Source organism: Pteropus medius, unplaced genomic scaffold, assembly GCF_902729225.1.
Source record: "Pteropus medius unplaced genomic scaffold, Ma_sr-lr_union100, whole genome shotgun sequence".
In the NCBI taxonomy this organism is placed as follows: Eukaryota; Metazoa; Chordata; class Mammalia; order Chiroptera; family Pteropodidae; genus Pteropus; species Pteropus medius.
Window position 1 is genome coordinate 2,154,776 of NW_024342467.1, and position 24,412 is coordinate 2,179,187.

Sequence of the window (24,412 nt, forward strand, 5' to 3'; positions counted from 1 at the left end):
AATGGGGAAATGGTGGGTTTTGAGTAAAGGAATGCCATTTCTGATTTATATATTAAAGATCACTTTGGCTGCTATGTTGAGGCCATATTGTTGACAGGATGATCATCTGGATGATGATGGGTCAAGACCACAGTGATAAGAATGGCATGTTGAAAACTGTGAGATTCTGGCTATATTTTGAAGCTAGAGCAAAACTTATTTAATAAACATGATTTATTCATTTATTGATTGGCTATGGAATGTTAAAAAAAGTTAATGAAAACTCCAAGGATTTGGGCCTAAACACATCAAGTATGGTGTTCCTATAAACTGAAGATTGAAGACAGTGGGAAAAAAGATTATGGATATGGGAACTGAGATGTTCACAAATCCAGAACTGATCGTGTTAAGATGCCTATTAGACACCCACATGGAGAGGTCAAGTGAATAGACAGATCTATATGCTTGTCTGTATATATACATATACATATGAAAGAAAGACCTGGTCTGAAAAATCACCTTGGACATCCAAAGTATGGTGTTTGAAGACATAAGACTGGGTGAAGAGACTGCAGAAGTGAAAAAGTCCCAAGTGTTTTTATTTTGTGGCACTCCAACATTAAAAAGTCACAAAGATGAAAGTGCACCAAGAGACTGAGTAGAAAAGCCAATGATGTTAAAACAAACAAACCCAACAAAGACAGTATTGCACAAGAGATAGAACAGGCATAAAAATGTTTCAGAGGAACTGTGTTAACGGTTACTGTTGGGTCAAAATGAGTACTAATAATTTACATTTTAATTTAGAAACATGAAGGTCATCAATGAATTTAACAAAAGCATTTTTAGTGGGGCAGTAACGGTAAAATTTGATTAGGGTGGGTTAATAAATTTGAAAGAGAAAATCAGAATAATTCCTGCTTGGATCTTTTTTTCCCCCCCAAGTACCTACTGGGAAAGCATTCATAAATTCTAAAAACTGCAACTTTCCAAATATACATAAATGCTAACCCAAGACATCTATATTTCAATACAACTTTGCATAGTAACCACATTAAAATAAGGAACTGACAAAGCAGTTTGCTGTATGATTAAATAAGCACAGTAAAGCACAATTCTAAACAAAGACATTTAACGGGGGAATAAAAGAGCACATTATCTTTCCTGGAAGCACTGACATCTGATGTATTCCCAAGTGACAATTTACTTCTATTGCCATTGAGCAGCAGTTAATACGAAGTAATTTCTTCAAGACATACTATATTTCATGCCAAATTTAACATTCATTTTTACTTAGGAAATTCCAGGAATACTGAAGACAAAGGGGATGTTATCTGAAGTTTAAGAATCTTTAAGGATCCATACAATTATCTTCAATACTAAAAAAATGCTATTACAAATCTTAATGTAGCATATACTTGGAAATGCTTACTGTTTTTGTGAATAAAAAATGTGTTATCAATTACTTGGGTATCTAAAACTATGGCTACAATGTTTCTTTACACAATCTTAAGTTTGGAGGTGATTTGTACTATGTCTAGCACAGTTCTCAACATGGGTGCGAATGGAACAATTTTGCCTATCAGGGGACATTTGGTAGCATCTAAAGTCACTTTTGATTTTCACAACCTGGGGAAGGGAGGAATGCTACTGGCCAATAGTGGTAAAATACAGGGTCACTGCCAAATATGCTAAAATGCACAGGAAAGGCCTCTACAACAAATTATCTGACTCAGAAAGTCAATAGTGGCAAGCTCTGGAGACTGAAATTATGCAAGTGACACAGGAGCTTGAAGTAGGGAAAGTCAAGTAACAAATGCACTCTAGATTCAAAACCACCTGTGTTCAAATATCCACATTTGACTAAGAAAGAACTTGAGTAATTTAACTAATACAAGTCTTAGTTTCTTAAAGATTTTATTTGAGATTATCCATGTAATTCAAACATTTAGTTTAGTTCCTGGCATGTAAATGTGCTTTTATGACCTTTTTAAACAAAATATTTCTATATTAAAATCCAAAACTGTCTCAAATTCCTCAAGTTTCTAAGATGTAATGACTTACAAATACACACCTATATGAAAACTTGATATATGAGACAAGCTTAATTCTTGATTAGTCATCATTGAAATATTCTGCTAATTGGATCATTTGCAACTTATCTAAATAGTGTGAGCCATGTTAACCAGCAACATCAATTAGCACATTAATATTTTCTCCAACTGAATTCCAATTCCACAGCCCATTATGAAAAAGATAACTCTTTCACATTTTCCCTATCTTAAAATTGCTACTAATGTACTTCTTTTCCTTTGAAAACCTGCCAAGATTCATCAGAAATTCTCAGGATCTCTTCTTGGCCACTAGCTCCATGGTTAGCAGTGATGGACTCAGATTCAACTGCAATCCCTGGCAGGACCACAGCCACTTAACCTTTAAAATCTTCAGCAAGGAGAATGCCATGGTAAAAGCAATTGTTAACACTGCACATACTTCGATATCAGCCAGTAACAGAAATCCACAAGTTTGCATTTTGCTACTGCCGAAGAGGCTTGAATATTCTTCCCAATCTACTTTTGTATAATTTCCAGTTGTTAATTGTGCTCTAGGGAAGTTATGGCCTATACACAAAATGCAAGTGTTTTACTGAAGAACTTAAAATCTTATTTTCAAATTATACAAATACATAGAAATTCAAAAAATTCCTTAAATTCTAGTATTTATTTCCTATAACCTAATTATAAAGTTCAGAGCAGATTTTCAGCATTAAATAGTGAGACATATCAAGTTTCAAACATTTATTAATCAGTGTAAATCCCAACAAAATACACCAACACGATTTTGTGCATTTGGAGGGGGAAATATTTCCTTCTTAAGTGGATAATTGTGCGGATGGCTTCTGGAAGACCTTCATTCTAAGCAGCTTTATAAAGAAACATTTCAGTTAGAAATCTGGACCTTCTTTCTTCAGTTTGCTGTAATCTACATTCACTGAGTAGAACTTGGAAAAGAAAAAAAATATTTTAGATAATCTATCAAATATACATAGATGGTACAGAAGTTTTAGAATTATTTTTATTCAGATTTCTATAATAAAATTACAGACATGAAAAATTTTAAGCATATTTAACAATGTAAAAGTCATTCAAAGAAGGACACTAAAATTCCAGTCCTTTAATAATGGTTGTGTAAGGTAAAACTATTTAATCTACCACAGAAGAGCAACGTTAGTGTAATCTTTTAGTCAGAACCTATAAAAAATTCTGTTTCAAAGTGATTAAGAATTCCTTCTGATATGTATTTCCAATTCTAAGTTTTTACTTCCATCTCCACTAAATATACAAATGAATCTCCAACAGAATAGAGGAATACCAAGCAATATCGTCCCTACTTTGGTTAGCAAGATGTTATAAATTAGATAGGAAAGATTTATAGTAACCAAGATAGGCTAGTAATATAAGGTAATGCTTTGTTGTATGGTGTACATAACTTTTTAGACACAAATTGAGTTGCCTTGATGGTTTTCCTATCACTTTCTAAGCAAGACTGCATCAATATCAAACTGACAACTGACCACTTCTGGTACAAAAGCTTTTAAATAATACTGTATTTAAATACTATATATTTGGAAATTTTGTAATGTCCAAATTTTTTATATTCAATGGAAGTTAATTTTAGAAAAAAATCGTACTATGATTACTTTAAAAAATTGCCTCTAACTCCCAACAAATTTTTTTTAAATGATTTATGTTGTAAACTGCTCTAGAATTTCTGAGGAAACATCTGGATTTGTACATAATCCCAAATAAGGCTGGAATCTTGGGTTTACTCATTCTTGTGCCAAAGAACACTTAAGAGATTACGCTATAATTACTTGAAGACTACATTATTTAACTCCAAAAGAACCAAACTGCAGAATTATCAACATTTTCTTCAGGGTTTTTTAAGCAGGACGTTCATACATCTGTATCCATTATTTCTTCAAACCCTTTGCTTTGTCTCTAATTGAAAATTTCTTATTTACTTGACTTTTTAAAAAAGGAAAATTGCCAGGTTGTAAAGCTTATCCTTGAGATACATATACATACACAGACCTTTAGTCAGAGAAATATGAATAAGCCATAAAACAAAATTTTTTGTTTTGACAGTATTCTCTTATGAAGCAATTAAACCTAGATGACACTTAAAAAAAAAAATGCTGTGCTATTATGAACAAAATATTAGATGGAATATCTATAAAAGGAACTGCAGGTTATATATTAAGAACAAAATAAACATTTGCTGGGTTCTCTTAATAGATGCCAGGCACTGAGGGCAGAATGCTTTGTTTATCTTAGTTAATTATCACAACCTTACTAATTCTTAATTTACAAAAGAGGCAATTGAAAATCAAGTTGCCAAACACTGAATAAGAAGCAGGACCAAGCCCCTACATAATATCGTTGCCATTTTCTCAAAACTAAGCAGGCTTCTGATGTATTTGCTCCTATTTGGTTCCATGTGCCAGTATCAAAATTCTCTGCTGAAGTAAGTTTTAAATGTGTTTTATTTTTCAGCTTCCATGTCCCCATTCTTCTTCTCAATTTAATGGAAGCTATGACCTTGACGTCTCTGTAACAGTTGGGAAGGCATAACACATTCTGATTTGGGTTTAGGATATTTTATTCAGTTGAGAAGTGTGGATGGGCCTTTAATGCTTAAATCTTATTTTAGCCCTCTCTGTTGTTTGTATTAATTAGCTTTTGCTAGACTGCAAAGTGGCAACAAAAATCCCCCATATCTTCGTGGCTTACAACAATAGTTTATTTTTCACTCATACTAAGTATCACTTATAAACTGACTGCTCCATGTACTCTGTTCCAATCCAATCCCGAATAAGTAATCCTTAACTGTCAATTTTGGTCTCGTGATAGATGAAAAAGAACAATGGGGGGAACCATGCACTGGTTCAGAAGTGGCAGATATCACTTCCTCACTTACAATTTGCCAGAGCAAGTCATGCCACCAAACCTGATGTCAGTGGGCCAGAAAAACAAATTATTTTAGGTGAGGGGCACTGAATGATAAAATAATCTAGTCTACCTCACTGTTTGAGTTTAGAGCAGTAGTAGGCTTTATTCCCACTAGGCTCACTAGTTTCTGGACTTGGTTTCCTTTTGTTTCTGCTTGCAAATCTCTCAATTCCTCTACAAGCTTATCTCTTGGCAAATACAGCCAACAATAGTCCATTAACATCCTGTTTTCCAAATTTTTTTTCTCTAATAACTCTCAGACATATGGTCTACTTTCCAAGTTATATGAGGTGACACTTTATCAAATATTTTGCCACTATGATTCATCTTCCCAGTTTCTATTATCAGCGTCATAGCTATTCACAGCCCAACCTAACCATAAGCATTCGACTTTTGTTGCAGCAACATTCCATTTCCAATTCACATCGCCTCATACTTGCATGTGTTATCATGTTCCAGAGCTTCATTATCAAAGTCACCTGGGGAGCTTTTTGAATTACACATACCCAGAGACTCTAATATGCTCCTTGGTGGAAAAAGTAAGGCCTGGTTTTTGGGTTTTTTTGTTTTGTTTTTGGTTTTCTTTTTAAAAGTTTATTGGATCTGGAATCATTTTCTCTAGAATGGACTTAAAATCATGAGAGAAAAATAAATCATGATGCCTGTTTATCATTTATGAGGCAAAATCAGATCAGTTCAGCATTGCCAGCACATTTCTGTTTCTTGGAGGGAGATCGGTTTAGAGATTTGGAAACCAAATCATACTCTGAAGGTTAAATGGAAAGCTTGTAACAGCAAAAGGTGATAATTATCTTAAAAGTTGCTGTTAGCGGTGATGATAGCATCCATCTCCATCACGGAGGTATATCTGCTAAAGGGTCTTGGACACTCATTGGTCAGGGTATCTCTTCTTGAAGGTGCTTAAACAAACTGCTATTTCTCTCTTTGGATGAAGCAGCTTCGTACAATGGAAAGTGCATAAGTTAGTTACATACTTTAAATAGGTAAATTGAATGCTATGTGAATTATACTCTAATAAAGCTATCCTGTTTTTTCTTCTGTTTATTTGTTTGACATTGCAAGGGTTTGTCTTTGGTACACAAAATTCTTACATATAAGGAAGCTTATGTTTGGGGAATTAATAAATGGTCTCAGATTTGTGACAACATGGATGAACCTTGAGGGCATTATGCTAAGTGAGATAAGTCAGAGAAAGAAAAATACTATATAGATATCACTGATATGTAGAATCTAAAAAGCTGAACTTGGAAAAACGGAGTAGAATGTTACTAGGGAGTGAGTATTTGGAGAGACGTTGTTTAAGGGTACAAACTTATAACTAGTAGATAAATAAGTTCTGGAGATCAAATACACAACATAGTGAAATAGTCAACAAAACTGTATTATAAACTTCAAAGTTGTTAAGAGACTAGATCTTAATTGTTCTCAACACAAAAAAGGAATAATTATGTGATGTGATAACAGTGTTAGCTAATGCTACTGTTGTAATAAAACTGCACTATATAAATGTATCAAACCAATATCAAACCAACATGCTGCATACCTCAAACTTACACAATGGTATACGTCAATTATATCTCAATAAGATAAACAAATGGTCTCAATCCACAAAATCATTCTTTGGAAGAGCAGTTTCACAAACCCCTCTTCAAGAAAGATGTTAAAAAGTTTATCTAGAAAGTTCATGGTAAAATTTAAGTTTCAACTGACTTTCATTTCTGCCAACTAATCATCACATGAAATACCTCCACCACATTAATAAGAAAGAAAAGTCAACCAAAGCAATCACTAGACTAATGATACTCAAAGTGTGCTCCGTGGACAAGCAGCATCGATATTCTCTGAAACCTTGTTAGAAATGCAAATTCTCAATCTCCGCAACAGACCAACTCAATTAGAATCTCTGCAGAGGTACAGCTGAAGAACCTGTTTTAACAATCTTTCCGGTTAATATCTATGTACACTGAAGTTTGAGAACCACTGCACTAGACTAAGATCTACGAAAATGTTAGAATAGCTATACTATCTCTCCCTTTTTATTCATCGAATCAGTAGAATTGAGACATATCTTAATCTCACATCCAGAGTCTAAAGACTGAATAAAGTCCTTAGAAAAATATAGTTATTAGAAAATTATGCTATTTTAATTTCAGAAAATGATCTAGCAGCTCTTCAAAGATCATTATAATGGAATTTTACTTGTACATTCAACTTCGAAAAAACCCTACTCCCTGATAAAATTTATTAAAACATACTTTCCAGCAATTTTGAAACAATTCTGTAGCTTACCTTGTATTGCTCATTGGGACCCAGTTTGTTCCAGGGTTCTGGGTTATTCTTTCTGTCCCAACTAAAATAAAACATTGTAATTGTTATAGTAATAAAATACTATTTAAAATAGTTTTGCACTTCTTAAAAGCTAATATTTTGAATAAATTAATCTAATTTTCTATTAGGTGAGGCATGGTGTTTTCACTATAAAGTTGAGAGACAGGATCTATAGCAAGGTAGAACACAGAGACTCTTGGGGCAGTTATTTAAAAACAGTTGGCTGTTTTTAAAGTTTTCTATTTCATCAACGAAATGATATACAGAAAAGTGCATAAACTAACAATGAATCAATCTTTTTTTTCTTGCTTGTTTTCCAACTTAAAAAAAAAAAAAATCCTTATTGTTGGAAAGCTGGCAAAAAACATTTATATGTACCAGCACTCCTGATTAAATATTTTACAAAAAGTTATTATTATCTCAATTTTTATGACATTACAAGATAGATATTAGCAGTTCTCTACTGATAAGAAAATGAGGCTCAGAGAAATTTAGATGATTTTATGAACCAGGAAAAGTAAATAACAGCAGATTAGGGATTTGAACTTACTGTGTGACTACAAAATTCAGGTTCTTTCTATTAGTGGATGTTAACTCCCCAGAAAGACTGTGGCTCCTAAATCAGCTTGATAAACCATCTAAGTTCTAAATGTTTTTAAGTACTTACGAGACATCTGGGTTGAATAATGCCAGGCGCAAGACATACAGTGCTGCTCCAGTACCTCCAGCTCCAATAAATATGAAGAGTGGGATCAACTAGAACCAAATACAAAATAGACAAGTATTAATAGTCATCTTCAAATATTTAGATACTAATAACGAAAAGGCTACAGTAGTTTTTACACACTAATTCCCAAGTTTCAAACTGCTATTTTTTGATTGTCTTAAAATTTTAATAAAGGTAGACCTTACACTGAGGTAACATTTCTTATAACTGTGTTCAAAAGAAATGGAATTTCCAAAGGATGTGAAGATGATTCTGGTTTAATATGGGAGAAAAAATTAAATTTAAAAAATTTCCAAGAAAATACATCAAGTCTTCTCAATTTCTCTAATATTTATGCACCATTCCCATTAAATTTCCCGGCTTCCTGTATTTCGAGGCCTGAAAAACAAGCTCTTGGCAAGCCTACTTCTATATATGCATTATGAAAAACACAAACATAGTAAAATAAAGAGTCTGAATAAGCAAAGAGAAATACACCTATTACAAATACAGGTTTTAGGCATAATCTCTGAACACATACTGCTACCAATGCTTAATGCTTAGTCAGATAGTTGGATTTAAGATAGAGATTAAAGACTAGATGATTGAGTTTTAGGACCACGGCACGTAGAAGTGCTGGGGGAAAATGAAACATACGAAATAATGTAACTGCGCTTAACCTCTACGCTATCGAACTCCGCCAAAATGTCAAGACGTAAAGACAAACTAAGGATTCCAAGATCAGAGAGCCTTACATTTGCCACAAGGCCTGGTGGTGCAATGCAGTGAGTACAAACAATATCCTTAACAGCACAACAGATGGGTAACCTGACCTTTGCTGGTCTCTAACCTACACGGTGCACTATTTCTTTTCGTCCCAGCAATTTGCAAGAAGACGCAGCCACCAGAATGTTCCAACATTCACTAGTTTATTTTCCTCGAATGTATCCCTCACCTTCACCCCGCCAGCCCTAAACCCCACAATGCACGGCGTAGAAGGTCAGAGCTCAAGGGCCTGGGACAACTGAGTCCAGCCTCAAGGAATGAACGATAAGTGGCTGTAAAGGAAAGCTTCCAGGGGATTGGAGGTAGCCTCAATCCGACACAGGTTGGACCCGTGAAGACACTGAGAAAGGGGTCACGAACTTACGCTTGGATGCTTCTTGGCCTGACCGACGATCTGGCGGAGCATGGTTGCGACAGAGGTCTCGGGTCCGGAAGCAAAGAAAAACAATACTGCAAGGCCCGGAACCGGCTAGACTCTGCACAGATGATGAGCGGACTTCCAAAGTCACCCAGGACCTCCTATCTGAAGGACCCCTGGCTCAGAGGGCCGCCTGCGGCAGGAGCGCCCGGTTGCGGCTGTCTTTAATAGTGCCTGCATTATCCAGCGCCTGTCGCGTCTGCTCTAACCTGGCCAGACCTACAACATTCCACTCCAAATTGAACACTCTTATTCCTGTGAAGTATATAGTCCCAATGGGTAATTTTTTGCGTCGAAAACTAGAACATTTGTATTGACTAGACAGGCAGTTGCTCAGGAGGCCACGCATTGAGAGATGGAGGCGGGCGGGCGGACGAACAAATGGGCCGTGAGCTCTGCGAGAGGGGTCCTCCTGCTAGGCGCCTGCGAGCCGGTTCTGCGGGCGGAGGCGCTGGGGCGCGCGTGCCGGTCGCGCGCTGGCGGCTTCTGAGCGCCGCAGAGGGAGCTGAGAGGCGCTTGTAACAGCTGAGCGCCGGGAGCCAGGAGGGCAGGTCAAGTCTCTTGCCGCTAAGGTCAACGACTGCGGTTTAAGAAGACTGCAGCTGCTTCCTGGCTTCGACTGTCTCTTATGGGCAAAGGTTAAAAAAGTAAATGCCTTAAATATGGCAATGGTTCTGTCCTGTAATAGCTAAGCCCTTAGGTCCTGGCCCTCAATTGAATGTTCAGACCCACAAAGACCTTTGCGACATTGCCATTATCCCCTCTCCCTGGGCCCAAAATTGAATTCTTAAAATATATTTTAAATGATCGTGTCCCTACACATAATATTTTCCAATATTCCAGTAAATTTTCATTTATCTGTCTTTTAACCCTAAAGTCTTCCACGGGTCAGATTTTAGGGGGCCGAGGATAATGAGATTCCCTCCGCCCCCAACCTCATGTATAGCTTAAAGCGTTAATCAAATGATACACAAATAATTGATACTGGAAAGAGTAGGAAAATGCTCCTCCGAAAAAGTCACATTAGACCTGAAAGAGGAGTAGACATTAACCAAGTAAAAATGGAGGATGAATACACACACACACACACACGTACAGACGTACAAAACAGAGGTCATAGGTGATATGGTCTGAAGCTAGAGAGATCTTTGGAGTTGCTGATGGAATTCTGCTATGGTTGGAACTTTGAAGAGGGATAGCAAAGTGGGGATCAGATCTGCTGGGCCAGTAATCACATGTCATGAGTTTAATGCTGAAAGCATTAGGAAGTTAAGGAAAAAAAAAAACAAGATACTGTGGTTATAAATGATTGCTTTATATGTGAAGAATGGATTAGAGAGATGAGCATAAAACCGGAGAGACTGGTTAAAGAGCCAATGCAATAGTCCATGTGTGAGATAATGGTAACTTGGACTACTGTAGGGAATGTGATGATGAAGAAAAGATTACAGAGGTATTTAGGAGGTAGCACCAGTAGGGTGCTTGGTTAAATATGGGGAATTTAGGAGAGAGATGAGTCTGAGATAATTTCTTCAGAGGTTCAGTTTTGACCAGCTGTGTGCACGTTGATGCCAATTATTGAAATAAGAACAGAGAATGATGGGTATGTAAAATCCAAGTGGATTTCAGTAGGGCACAAGAACAGTCTAGACTAAGAGAATACATTTAGGGCTCAGTTTATTGATGGGAAATGAAGTGGTATGACTGAAAGACCTTGTTTAGGGAGAGAAAATAGAATGACCAGAGAGACAAAGGACATGGAACTGAGGAATTCCAACATGTGATGCTTGAGAGAGAAGACATGGCCGGTGAGGTAAGAGGGAAAAAAAGATAAGTGGTGATTATTAAGGTGATATATCATGAAGCTTAGGAGGACTTGTGTCTTTTTTATACATTTAATAAATCTTTATTAAGTACCTACTCTGCACTAGGCACTGTTCTAACAAGGAGATAGCAGTGAATGAGAAAATTGTTCGACCCTAATGGAGCTTACATCCTGGTTGGAAAAACAAACTATAAATAAACAAGATAATTTAGACAGCGATAAGCCAATAAAATAGAATAATGAGAAAGACAAGAACACGGGGAACTGGAGGAAAGGTTACTTTACTGAGAGTGGACGTGGAAGGCCTATCTGAGGGGGTAATATTTGAGTTGAATCCTAAATGAAAAGGAGTAATCTGGTGAAGATCTAGAGGAAGAACATTCCGATTGTCGAGAGAAATGGTTGAGATTAAAAAAAAATGCTCAAGGGAGGCCAGTGTGGCTAGTCCATAACAAAGAAGAGTAGAAAGAAAATGAGGTCTGAGAGGTCGTAAAGATCTGTCTGACATTGAACTTATAGACTATGGTAAGGAGTATTGGCTATGTTAAAAAAAATTATAGAAAATACTTAAAACTAAATATAGAAATCTAACAACAGTAAGTATAGGTAGGTTTTCAGCAAAGAAGGTAGAAGGGGAAAGGCTTCCTTTTGCAATAATTTATTTTTAATAACAGTTGATAATAAAATAATAGGTATACTGGAATACCACTGTTAATAAGAAAGTAAAATCTAGTGGCTTTTTCTTCACTGACCTCATTTCTAGAGGTAACTATAATATAGGTAATCAAGTGATGCCTTTGGAAATGTGAACAAAGTAGGGTTAAGGAATATAAATTTTGTTAAATATTAACCAAAATGTCAAGTTGTAAAAGTTTAAATTTTACACATTAAATTAGGAGAAAGAATCTGTGATCTACATTTTAAGCAAGGATTGGAAGAATACAAGTGACGGTCTAGAAAATGACGGTGTAGTAGATGATACATATTGTAAAAATAAATTTTAGTTTCAGAAGTAGGACTGGTATTGTGGTAGACTATATTGTATACAAATACCTGCTGCCTCTCCCTGGAGATATCACTTACTTGCCTCATTAATGCCAAGTTTAATACAATGACTTGCTTTATTAGCAAATGAGATGTGAAAAGTAAAATGTGTCATGCACAAGCAGAAACTTCAAGAGCCAACATATGTCATATTCTCTCTTTTCTGTCTGCCACAAGATTAGCAGTGTTTTAGACAGAGGCTTGGTGTCAGGGTGGAAATACCTGAGTAGAGATATGGCTGATCTGCAGTAAACATGTATTGAAAATGAGAAGTAAACCTTTATCATTGCAAGTCACCAATTTGAAAGTAGTGTGTTACTGCAGCATAACCTAACCTACTCTGACTGACACTGAAAGTGTGGTAGCATACTATTATAATAAAAATGCTAAAATATGTGGCATTTGATTCAGGTCCCAGCAACAGGTGACAAGGCAACTATTACCAGAGCCAGAAGGATGGCAATATGTGTTTATATAGTGATGGAACAGTTCTCAGTTAATTGGGAAATGGTTAACTCCCAGATGAACTCTTAGCTGTGAGTAAAATGACAGGCAAAGGGTATGTTAGCAGCATGTGTCAATTACTATTGGCAACATTTGTGAAGGTGTTAAATAAAGAGATGGACTCAGAAAATAACTGGTCATTTTGCAAGCTGTAATGACAGGGAATAGAGAATCTAGAAATTTAGAGACTGGCATGGTTGGAAGGTGGGACTGATTCTTATCTCCACTGTATAAGATAAAAATGAAAAGATGTTTAGCCAAAAGATCAATTAAAACTTCAAGGTAATGACCTATTCAAGAATGTAGCCATCACCTCGTTGAAACATCTTGGTAAGTTAAGGTGTCTCAGTAAATCATTTCGACTGAACAATTTGAAAGTCCGGACAAGTAGATAAGGGTGTAGCTCTCTCAACAAAGCCTGGTGGGATCAAGGTGACTGAGTTAAATCTAAAGAAAGAAAGTAATCTCTAAAAATAACTGTGTATATGGCCTTACATGGATGGAGTCGACTGGAATCAAATGGAAGAGAAGTAGACTGAATACTGCTAAAAGAAACATCAGCCTTGGTATAAAGAGACTGTGTGTGAGATGTGAAACAACACAGAGTCCCCAATCTGGAAATGAGAAGCTGCTTGAGAGATGTGCTCATCTTCCGAGGAGGCTCTGTTCTATAATATCCCCCTTAGTGGACCTAAGGCAAAATTTCTCAGAGAGTGAGACAGGAGCCGCAGAGAAGAGTGGACTAGAACTAATCCCCAGAGAGCAAAATCAGGGCCTATTCAAGGAATATCCCACACTTTTAGTCAGCAGCAACTTCTGTCTTGTGAGATTTCAGGACCAATGTGTGTCTTCCATTATTTCTCTTTCTGAATTAGATTGTTCATTGTGGTTATCTAGTCCACGTTCCACCATTGCATTTTGCATGTCGCGAGGCAAATAACTGGACTTTATTATTTATAGGTCTCTAAATCAAGAGGAGACACACCCAAAACAAACAGATACTGCAGCATCACTCATGGATCATGGGCTTTGAGGTGGCAATAATGATAGTATTGTACTTTTATTTATCTTCCTTGGTGTGGAAGGTGAGTATATTTTGAAAGAGGAAAGGAGAAGGATCTGCATGATTGTATTCAGAAGGGCAGACTGTGATAGATTGTCATTTTGTTCACAAATATTTAATATTCTTCCTGGGAAAAGATTATATTTTTATCTCTCTGTTTATATCAAGCTCAGCCATATGACTTTATTTGGGCAATAAGAATACAAAAATTAAAATATTAATAATACAGAAAGAAGATGGTAGGGCCTGCGAAGAATTTAACGAAGACTATGATCTTTGCAGAATGATCAGGCGAAAAAAGAGAGATTTACATTTCATATAGATGAAATAGCCTGAGTAAAGCAGAACAAATGAAACTTTATGGTGTAAGTATATAATGTGTAGGAATTGAGATGAATTTGGTGTGATAGGAGCTTATGTTGCATAGGGAGGTGTTATAGGAAATGAAATGGAAAAAGTTAACCCAGATTTTTGAGAATTTTAGATTTGGGGCTTTATCCTTTAAGCAGTGAAGACTCATAAAAAGTTTTGTATCTAAACACAGGATAAAACAACTGCAGGGAATAATATCTTAATAAATGAATTGGAGCTGTTTTTACCCTCCCCTTCTGAGACTTATGCCCTTTGGATTTCTTGTTTCTTTGTTTAATTTTATGAATGATTTTAAAATACAAAAAGAAAATATAACTATTAGTTGTCCAAATGAAATGTAAATTGTACAGTGAATAACTCTAAAAAAATCTAGGCAGTATATCAATAGCACCCCCCCAAAGATGATCCAGGTTTCTTGCATAGTTTCTCTGAAGATTCAAGCCTAGAAAATTCTGGTAGGTGTAGTGATTATGTATTGTTATTAATGTATGACAGTAAAGAAATAGCTTCTTTAGAGAGAAATAATTTGATAAGTGAGCCATGAAGTATAATTATATTAATGCAAATTGAAGACAGAATCTTATATTTTTTACTCTGTTTGCATTTATGCATTTAATTATTTTTCTAGCAGATAAATTGACAACTGAGGTTGTTTCTCTGATAATACAAATACAAATTATACCTTCACTCACTAATAAAGATTCTGCACCTATTCTTAATCTAAAAATAAATATGTTCTTCCACTAGTATTGTGGTTACTTAGCATAAACTGTATTTAATTATAAAATTTCTATTAGAAAAATGAAAACATATTTTGGTCTGTGAAAATTTACTTCCACTATTGTAAATCTCAAAGCTTCACATACTGTCATCAGTTTAAAATAAATACCTGAAGCATTTTATGTGCAAAATTCAATGAATACTAAAAAGTAAAGAAACTCTAGCAATTTGAAATAAGAAGTACTTCTTTTCACTGGAATCTTCTAGTCAAATAATATTTTAGGAAAACTGTGTATTTACAATTTTTAGAAAATTATACCATACACCTAGGTCATCAGGTTATAGCTTTTTAAGAATAACTATGTTCTATTACTCTTCTATATTGCCATTTGTCTCTGCAATTTCTATTTTTTTCTATGAATCCATTCAGTCATTTGTTTATTAATGTATTTATTCATTAAATATATATTTAAAGTGCCTACTATGTATTGTTCATCATGCTGAGTGCTTAGGATAAGAAGAATAACACACTGCTGTCTTTCTTCAACATCTGGTAGTCTAGGGGGAATGGGGGTATAATTACAGAGCTTTATAATAAGTGCTACTATAGGTACTGATATATGACTTAGATTTATGGGTGTATAGTATCCATACCAAGACCAAAAATATGAATTCATTTTTGGAATGTTGAATCTAGGATACCTGTGAAATATCCAATTAGTGATACCCTGAATACTGGCAGAAACATCACTCGAGCTCAATAGTGAAGTTTGGTCTGGAGGTACAATTTAAAAGGATAGGGCATATCAGTGAGCTTGTCTATGAAGAATGTATAAGAAGGAATGTATAAGGAGAGGAAAAGGTCAATGTTAAAACCCTAGAGAAAATGAACAAAATCAGGTCAGACCAGGAAGAAGGAGTCAGAACAGAAAAATTAGAATAAGTCAGAAATGTAGGAAGATATACCAGGCAGGGTTCAACCAGAGAAACAGAGCTTCTAGGAGATATATATATATATACACACACACACACACACACACACATATATACATATATGTATATATGTATATATGTATATATATTAAGGAATTGACATGCAATTTGTAGAAGCAGTGTTTATTATTGTAGCCTGAAGTCATCAATGGAGGCAGTCAGGAAGGGAAGAAGGACATGAAGTGCAGAAGCAAAGACACATTAAACTTGTGAGAATGGGTAGAACTCATGAGGATAGAAAGACCCCATTGGTCTCTTGTTGTCTCCAAACTCTCAGATTCAATGATGTGGGTGTCCTGCAGAAGATGCTAGAGCCCTTTGTCATGGAACTAGACATAAAGCTAGCCCAGGAACACAGAAACTAAAGGAGTAATTTGGCAAGAACTGGAGTATTAAGAGGTGCCTCAGGGAATCTCATGTATTCCAGACATACTTCTTCTTACCCTTACTGAGTTGCAGTACCCCACTTTCACCTTGCTAATCAAAATAAATCACCCAAGCTAATTGAGTAATCCCTCTTATTTGCCTGTTGATTGATTGGCATGAGGAACTCAAAGTGGCCAGGTGGCATTCTCAGCTTCCAGTTTAATGGAATCATTGCCCTATTTCCTGATAGAAGTATTCTTCCCTTGAAACTAAGACTTCTGGACCAGTAAAACCACAGTTTCAGGGATGGTAGGTCAAAATTTCACTAGTGGATCACTAGGGAAAGTAGTAGTAAGAGGAGCCACTCCCATATTGCCTTGTACTACTGTCCTTCAGGGTCAATCCAGAGTGTACTACTGTCCTTCAGGGTCAATACAGTGCTACTAGCTGTCTACTTTGGGAAATTGACAGCATTTTGTATAGAGCCATGTATAAACCAGGCTCAACTATTTCTTCCTCAGTTAACTGGTCATAGGGAATGTTCCATATAACCATAGGTACAGATCAAGAGGCGAAGAGGCATTGCAGAAGTATAGAACATGGGCATCTGTGACACTTACTCATGCAGCTTACTTATGCCTTCAGGACCTGCTCAACCTCATGATTTCCATTTGGTGATGGACTGCCGCTGTGCATATTTAGTCTTATGACTTTGTCAGACAAGACCCAGTTTATGATGGATAACTTAGCCTGGTAATTTGCTTCAAACAGCAGTAGATCTGCTAGGTTATACATTATCAGTTAAAGAGTAATTTTCATGGCATCCCAGAACTGTTGCAGGGACTTGCCCCAAACTAGCAGCTTTTAAGGTTGCTCAGTAAATGGTTCAGAGTAGCACACCTGGATGAGGTGTGCTTCCAAAATCCAAAGAAGCTCACATAGTCTTGTGCATCTTTGTGATAAGAAGAGCCAAATGCGGTAACTTGTCCTTTACTTTGAAAGGGCTATATTAATATGTCCCAGATGACTGAAACCCTGGAAATATTACTGAGGTGGCAGAAAACTGATTTTTCAGTCAGATTCACTCCCTACCAACTCGCTTACAATTATCTTACCAATATGTCTAGAGTGGTTGTTACTTCTTTCTTACTATGTCCAATATACTATCAATGTAACTGGCCATAATGATTTTCTGTGGGATTAAGAAATAATCAAAGACCCTACAGAAGGGCTGCAGAGTTGATGTATCCCTGAGGTAATACAAAGTATGTTATCAATCAACAGAAAAGCAAACTACTTTTGATTGTTTTAATAACAGCTATAAATACAAAAGCATTTACCAGTAAAGATCAATGCACTCTCAGATTTGGTTCCTGGTGAGAACCCTCTTCCTGGATTGCAGATGGAGGCCTCACATGGTAGCGAGAGAGTGTGTCCTCACGTGGTAGAGAGAGAGTGTGTGCTCTGGTCTCTCTTCTACTTATAACGACACTAAACCTGTAATAGGAACTTCACTCTCATGATCTCTTTTAAATCTAATTACCTCCTGAAGGCCCCATAACCAAATACCATCACATTGGAGGGAAGGGCTTCAATGTATGAATTTTTGTGGGACACAAATATTCAATTCATAATAGCTATCAAACCTTCAAGGTGTAGATAATTCCTATGCTATTAAATATGTCCCATAACATCAAAAAAAAAAAAGAATCCCCCAAATTCACATTACAAAACAAGCATTAACCTCATAATAAAACTTGAAAAAAATAATCCACTCATGCTTTCTTTAATCCCCACCAGACTAATTACAGCAGTTATATTAAAGGAATATCAGCAAATATGGGGCCCAAGTAAAATATCATAAGTTAAAATTATTTGAGTTTAAAATCATTCACAGACTCACTTTCGAGATTGGCAGACTAGATTACTCAGACAATGGAGACTATGTTTTTCTATTCAAAGACATTGGAGAGTATGGTGGGTTGAATAATGCCCATCGAAATTTTGTGACCACCCGGAATCTCAGAATATGAACTTATTTGGAAATAGGGTCTTTGCAGATGTAAATAGTTAATATAATGTCATATTAGATTAGGGTGGGCCCTAAATACAATGACTAGTATTCTTATGAGAAGAGGAGATACAGAAACACACAAAGAAGAAGGCCATGTGAAGATGGAGGCAGAGATTGGAGTTATGCTGCTAAAAGCCCAGGAACACCAGGAGCCATTAGGAATCAGAAGAGGCAGGGAGTCTCCCCTAGAGACTTTGCAGGAAGTGTGCCCTGTCAACACCTTGATTTCAGACTTCTGGCCTCCAGAACTGTGAGAAAATAAATTCCTGGAGGAATTTTGAAGTACATGATAGAAAAAGCACAGATTGCCATGAATAGATTATTGATAGAAATATAGACATCAAAGGCATTTCTGGTGAGAGTTCAGATGGAAGTGAGGAGCACAGTAGAGAAAGCTCCTATCATCTTATAGAATACATATATTTTCATGAACATATATTGGTAAAAATGTGCACGTAAAGGTGCTTCTGGAGGTCTCAGAAAGAAATGAACATTTTATTGGGCTTTAGAGGGAAGGTGATCCTTGTTATAAGTGGCAGACAACTTGGCTGAATTATGTTCTATTTTCGGATATAAAGTGGAACTTTTAAATGATAAACTGGGATATTTAGCTGAGGAGAATTTCAAGCAAAGTGTTGAAGGTACAGATGTGCTTCTCCTTGCTACTTATGGTAAATGCAAGAGGAAAGAGATAAATCAAAGAAGGCGCTATTAAGCAAAATGGAGATTAGTTCAAGAGACATAAAAGATAAAAGTGTCCAACATATATAAAATTGGAGTTCTGGAGAAGACTAGGAGACTTGAGTATATAAAAATAGCTGGAGATATAATAACAAAGATTCTTTCAAATCTGATGTAAGATATCACACTAAAGATTCAAGACTCTGTTCAAGTACCATGTAGAAGAAAAACATTGTTGATGAGAGTATAAATTGGTATTACACTTTGAAAATGGTTTGACTTTTTCTACTAAAGTTAAATATTTGAATACCATATGATCCAGCAATTTCACTTTGAGATACAGACCCAAAGGAAATGTGTGCTTATGTATACCAAAAGACAGGAACAAGAATGTATATATAGAATCATTATTTACAATAGCCTGAACTTGAAAGAGCCAAAATGTTATCAAAGGTAAATGAATAAATTGTGGTACATTTGAGCATGTGTTTCCATAATGCAAGTGAACTATAATTACACACAACATAGGTGATCCTCACAAAAATATTACTAAAAGAAATCAGAAACCAAACAATACACACTATATGAGTCCCTTTATATAAAATTTTAAAATAGTGTTTGGCTCAGTACAATGACTATTCTTAGAGGCAGCAGGGAGTGTCAGTTGAGGGGGCTCAAAAGAGGCTTATCTGCTGTTGGCATGGATGGGGTTTTATAAGGATGTTTGCTTCTTGATTATCCTTTGATCTATACATTTATTTATTTTTCACTTTTCTCTGTTATATTTTCCAATAAAATTTTGTAAAAACTGAGTTGTATAGATTTAGACAATGTTAGGGAGTTGGCTTATGTTTTGTCACTTAAAGATCTGATGGATTAAAAAGAACGAAAGGTATCATTTATGCATTTTTGTTTGTTTGAAAGCTTTTCCACCTCATGAAACCTCCTGTCTTCAACTAACCTCATTTGTCTGTCTATTACAATATAATATTGTAAACTTTATGTTGTTGCTCCACTGATGCTGTCTTCGCCCATCTGCTTTGCTTTCTTGGGACTTGCCCCTTGTGAAACTCAGCCCTTAAGACTGCCATTCATATGCTCTGAAACATGATTAAATACCTCAGCTTGTCTAAGAGATCTGTCTAATAAACAGCTATTACAACAAATTTTGAAGTACCCTTCTCTTTTGTCGTTGCTCCATGCAGAACAAATACTCATCACATTTCACAGTATCATGTTAATTTAAAAACAAACTATATTACAAGGTGGGTGAACCATGAAAACACTATGCTAGGTAAAGGAAGCCATATTTTATTCCATTTATATGAAACGTCTAGAATAGGTAAATCCATGGAGACAGAAAGTAGATTAGCAATTGCCAGGGGCTAGGAATAGGGGAAACAAGGAGTACCTGATAATGTGTATGGGAAGTCTTTCGGGGGTCATGTAAATGTTCTTGAATTAGATAGTAGTAATGGTTGTACAACTTTTGAATATGTTCATGAATTTTACAGCATGACAGTGTGAATTTTATGGTAAGTGAATTATATCTCAATAAAAGTGTTATAAAAACTTAGTCCTCAGCTAAGCACCTTTTTAAAAAAGTGTTAGTCTTACTATGTCTTAGATGACTGACTGGCTAGGCCACAAGGATAAGATGAAAATTTATTGTCATGATACTCTTGTGCATTTAAAATTTTTGTATTATGTATACGTACTCTTTTTGAAAAAATAATTAACTTATTTTTTCAATATCATTCTTTTGTTATTACAAAATTTTTACTCATGTAATACTAGATTATTGCTGCCTCAATCCTTGAATAAAATTCTATAGTCAGTATATTTTACATAACTTGAAAGGGTGATTACAAGTGAACCCTTTATTAGAAAACATTGAAATGATTTTAGAAGTACCTAGCCATCCAAAGTTACAGTTGAGAACTCTAATTTGAACTTGACTCCTACTCCTTTGTAGATATTCTGTCTTTTTTCTATGAGAACAATCTTTATGGGAGATTCTTTTGAAATTCAGAAATTTCAGCACAATCTTTCTTCATCAATATTGTGTTTTCTCGAGTATCTCAGAACATATTAATTATAGCAAAGTAAAATGATCCGTGGACTTCCTGCAAAAGATATCCTTTAATGATTATAAATGACAGCTATTTGGCTAGCTGCTTGCTCCAGCCCAGCTGAGTATTCCTTATTTCCATCTTAAGGTTCTGTCATAACAAACATTTGTTACTAAAGGCTTCCCTGCAACAGGTACCTTATTCCAGGTGATCACATTTGATAATATAAGTATTTTACCATTGCATGCCATGGACTACTTGTATCTTATTTTCCACTGGTAACGAAGTCATTACTGTCTTTTGACCCACACCAAATCAAATAATAAATCTTAAATTCCTATTGTTGAAGTTTTATTTATTTATTTTATGAACACCTTTCTGTACCAAACACTGTATCAGCCAAGAGATTAATAGAAGAAATATAAACCATTCTGGATATTTTATACTGAAAAGAAATTTGGTGCATACAAAATCTTTTGAAAGATTGGGGCTGTGAACATCAGGGGTCCAATGACACTTTTAGTTTCAAGATCATGCAACTGTAGCTGTGATATAGAAATCAGAAAACACATCCAGATATTGCAGCTGACCTTTTCCAGAACTGCTCCTCTACCATGACCTTATAACTTTGAAGCTGGTGAGCAGAAGCTAGAATGCAGATTCTATTTTCACAGATGTTACAGCTTGCCTTGCTGGTGCTATAGCTGAAGGAAGATAATCTCTGCCTCCCTTTCACTTTCTAAATCTTATGAGACCCAGCATATGTGAATTATATAATTGTTCTAAAGGTTTTTAAAAATTTAGTTCTTCTCATGTTGTTAGTTTTACTTAAATATTTAATAATTCTTGATTGTTTCTATGTCTGTATACAGAGATTGTGTGGTGTTGGTAGCCAGAATTTGTATACCTTGCCTAAATGAGAAGCCCTGTTCACCTGGCAGACAGTGAATGCAAGTTCTATTTATAGCTGTCCTTGCTCTGATGGTTGTGGTGGGTTGGAAGAAGGTTGGTGGTGTAGTGAGGATGCATGTGAGTAGGCTCTCTTTTATGGTTTATGAGTAGTTTATATGCTGGCTCTTCCTATTTCTTGTGGCAGTAGTCACTGGGCTCATTCTTTCTTCCTCCTATAAATGCGGTGCGCATTCTGGTAATTTCTGGAATCAGACTTCCTACTTAGTAGAACTGAACTTGAATTTTTATTCTTGGGAAAAACACTGTTTCAGTTCCTTTGAAACAGGATTACTATGTGGCTTTTCCCCTTCTAATCTATTACTCAGCCTGTTGTCCAAAACTATGCCTTTCTTACAGGCCTTGTTTCTAATTTGAGAGTAATTCAGGGAATTTACTGGAAAACTCACTTCAGTGACTTATCTTTTTCCCTTAGATGAGATTATTAGTTTCTTAGTTTGGTAGTTTTGTTGGCAATCTGAGTCTACCTCCACAACATTAATACCCCTCAAAAGTTTGCTGGCGACACTCCTCTCAGGTTTATAGCTGTCCTATGGTTTTATGCTTTTATTTCTATTTTTATATTTCTTCTGTGATTTCAGCAAAATTTGGGGAGAGTGGAAAGGTAATTCACATGTTCAATTACCCTTTGTGAACCAGACCTATTATCCTTAGACTTAAAACAAACTGATGCACTTTCCTGGCTGCTTTAAAACATGAATCAGGATCTACATCTTCTCCCTCAAACCAGATAATTCAATTTTCATATTCATTTCTCTTATTTTACTTTCCCCAAGCACGCATATCTTTACCTCTAAACTTCTTGGATTTGGTTACAATCGTAAGGAAAAGGATTTACTAAATATTATTTAAAATTTTGGAATGGGAGTTTCTACAGCGTTATGGAAAGGTTTGAGGGAACACATAGCACTGGTAGTTTGGGTCAGGTGACTAGAGGTTTAGAGAGATTGGAAGGGTTTACATTTTTAGCAGAGATGAGGAAGACAGAAAGATGAGGTAGACAGAAAGATGAAGTTGTAATATAATTGGTATAGCTACCGTTTTGGAGGAATGTCCTGGGGGCATTTGAGATAGTCCAGCTTTGAGTGAATCTGACTGGTCATAGTCTCTTAGCCCTGGGCATTTGCACTTGTACCTTCTGTGATCTGAAACATCTTTGTCTCCTTTTCTCCCTCCCCCAGGGCAGTTCAGATACTTTATGTTTGGATCTAAATATAACTTTTTCCAGGAAGACTTCCCTGAGTACCTTTTCTTCTCTATTCATGTATACTTTTTTTTTTTCCCCTGGTAGCCCTTTTCACAATATACAGCAATTGTTTATTGGCTTGTTCGTATCAACTGAATCCTAAGCTCTGAAGAGGGCCAAGACAACAAATGTCTTGCAGAAAGTCCAGCCACTATGTAATCATCCCATGAATTGTAGCACATATTTACTATTTTTCAAATTTAATGTTATAAAATGAAATTCCAGTTCATACAGCATTAATCACGTTTCTTTAAAAAGTAAGTTCCACTACTGAATTATATGACTTGATTCCTACACATTTAATTTACAGTCTTTCATAACACTGTATTTCCCCATATTACAAACACTGCCACTTAATGCATACTTGTGGAATAAACAAATGAATTGAATCAGCTTCATGAAAATCTTCCTCTAACCTTGATTTTATACTTTTTTAAAAAGTATTAATACTGCTCAGATTCTAACACTTTAATATTGCTTTAAGTGGGAAAAAATGTTTGAAATTATTGAAGGACTAGCATGACCTGTTGTACATACTGTCCTGATGTTTTTATGAGTTTAAAAATTTATCTTAAAAAAATAAATTCTCTAAGTGGATGCAAGGCACTATTTCACATTCATGTGGACACATATTCTTAGTTAATGCAGAATATACTTGTGAGGGAATATTTTCCTCAAGACGTATTCTCACTTTTTCTTAGCAAAATTAAATACTGAGTATGTTTTATTTACATGGAAATGTCTGTCCATAGTACAATCATTCTAACAACAGTTAATTAATATAATTAAATGAATGGTTTTTTTTTCCCCTGATAGAGTTGTAATTTTCAAAGCAGTAATCAAACAATGTCTAATTTTAAGGGATGCAGTTCGTGGAAGAAGCAGCACGTAGAGTGTGGCTGTCGGTACTCAGTTTTTTGTTAGTGACTTAGGTTAGCAAACATCCCTTTGTGGAAAGTGTATTCTGAGTAAATTCTTAGAAAACAAAAACTAGAAACCAAAATTGACGTCCACGGATTTGCGCTAAGGGCGGAGCCTTACGGATTTGTGGGCGGAGCCGCTCATGGTCTGGGCGGGCTCTGTTCCCGCTCGGTACTACTCGGCTCCGCTCGGCTCCACTCGGCTCCCTGTCACCTCCTGTTCGGGTCTGTTCCGCTCCCCTCCTGGAGGGAGGGCGGCGGCGAGTCCAGCGCACGCGCTCTCAGTTCCTGCTGCATTTAGGGCAGCGCTCTG

The 24,412-nt window shown here is 35.9% G+C and overlaps 1 protein-coding gene across 1 annotated transcript; it reads right to left on the minus strand.

Moving 5' to 3' along the window:
• Nucleotides 1-2,762: 2,762 nt before the first annotated feature.
• Nucleotides 2,763-9,373, minus strand: COXFA4 (cytochrome c oxidase associated subunit FA4). Its single transcript, XM_039862373.1, has 4 exons — nucleotides 9,197-9,373; nucleotides 8,008-8,096; nucleotides 7,302-7,362; nucleotides 2,763-2,980 (listed from the first exon to the last, which is right to left on the minus strand). The coding sequence occupies exons 1-4, from the start codon at nucleotides 9,236-9,238 to the stop codon at nucleotides 2,924-2,926; spliced, it is 249 nt and encodes an 82-aa protein (XP_039718307.1). The 5' UTR covers nucleotides 9,239-9,373; the 3' UTR covers nucleotides 2,763-2,923.
• Nucleotides 9,374-24,412: the final 15,039 nt, after the last annotated feature.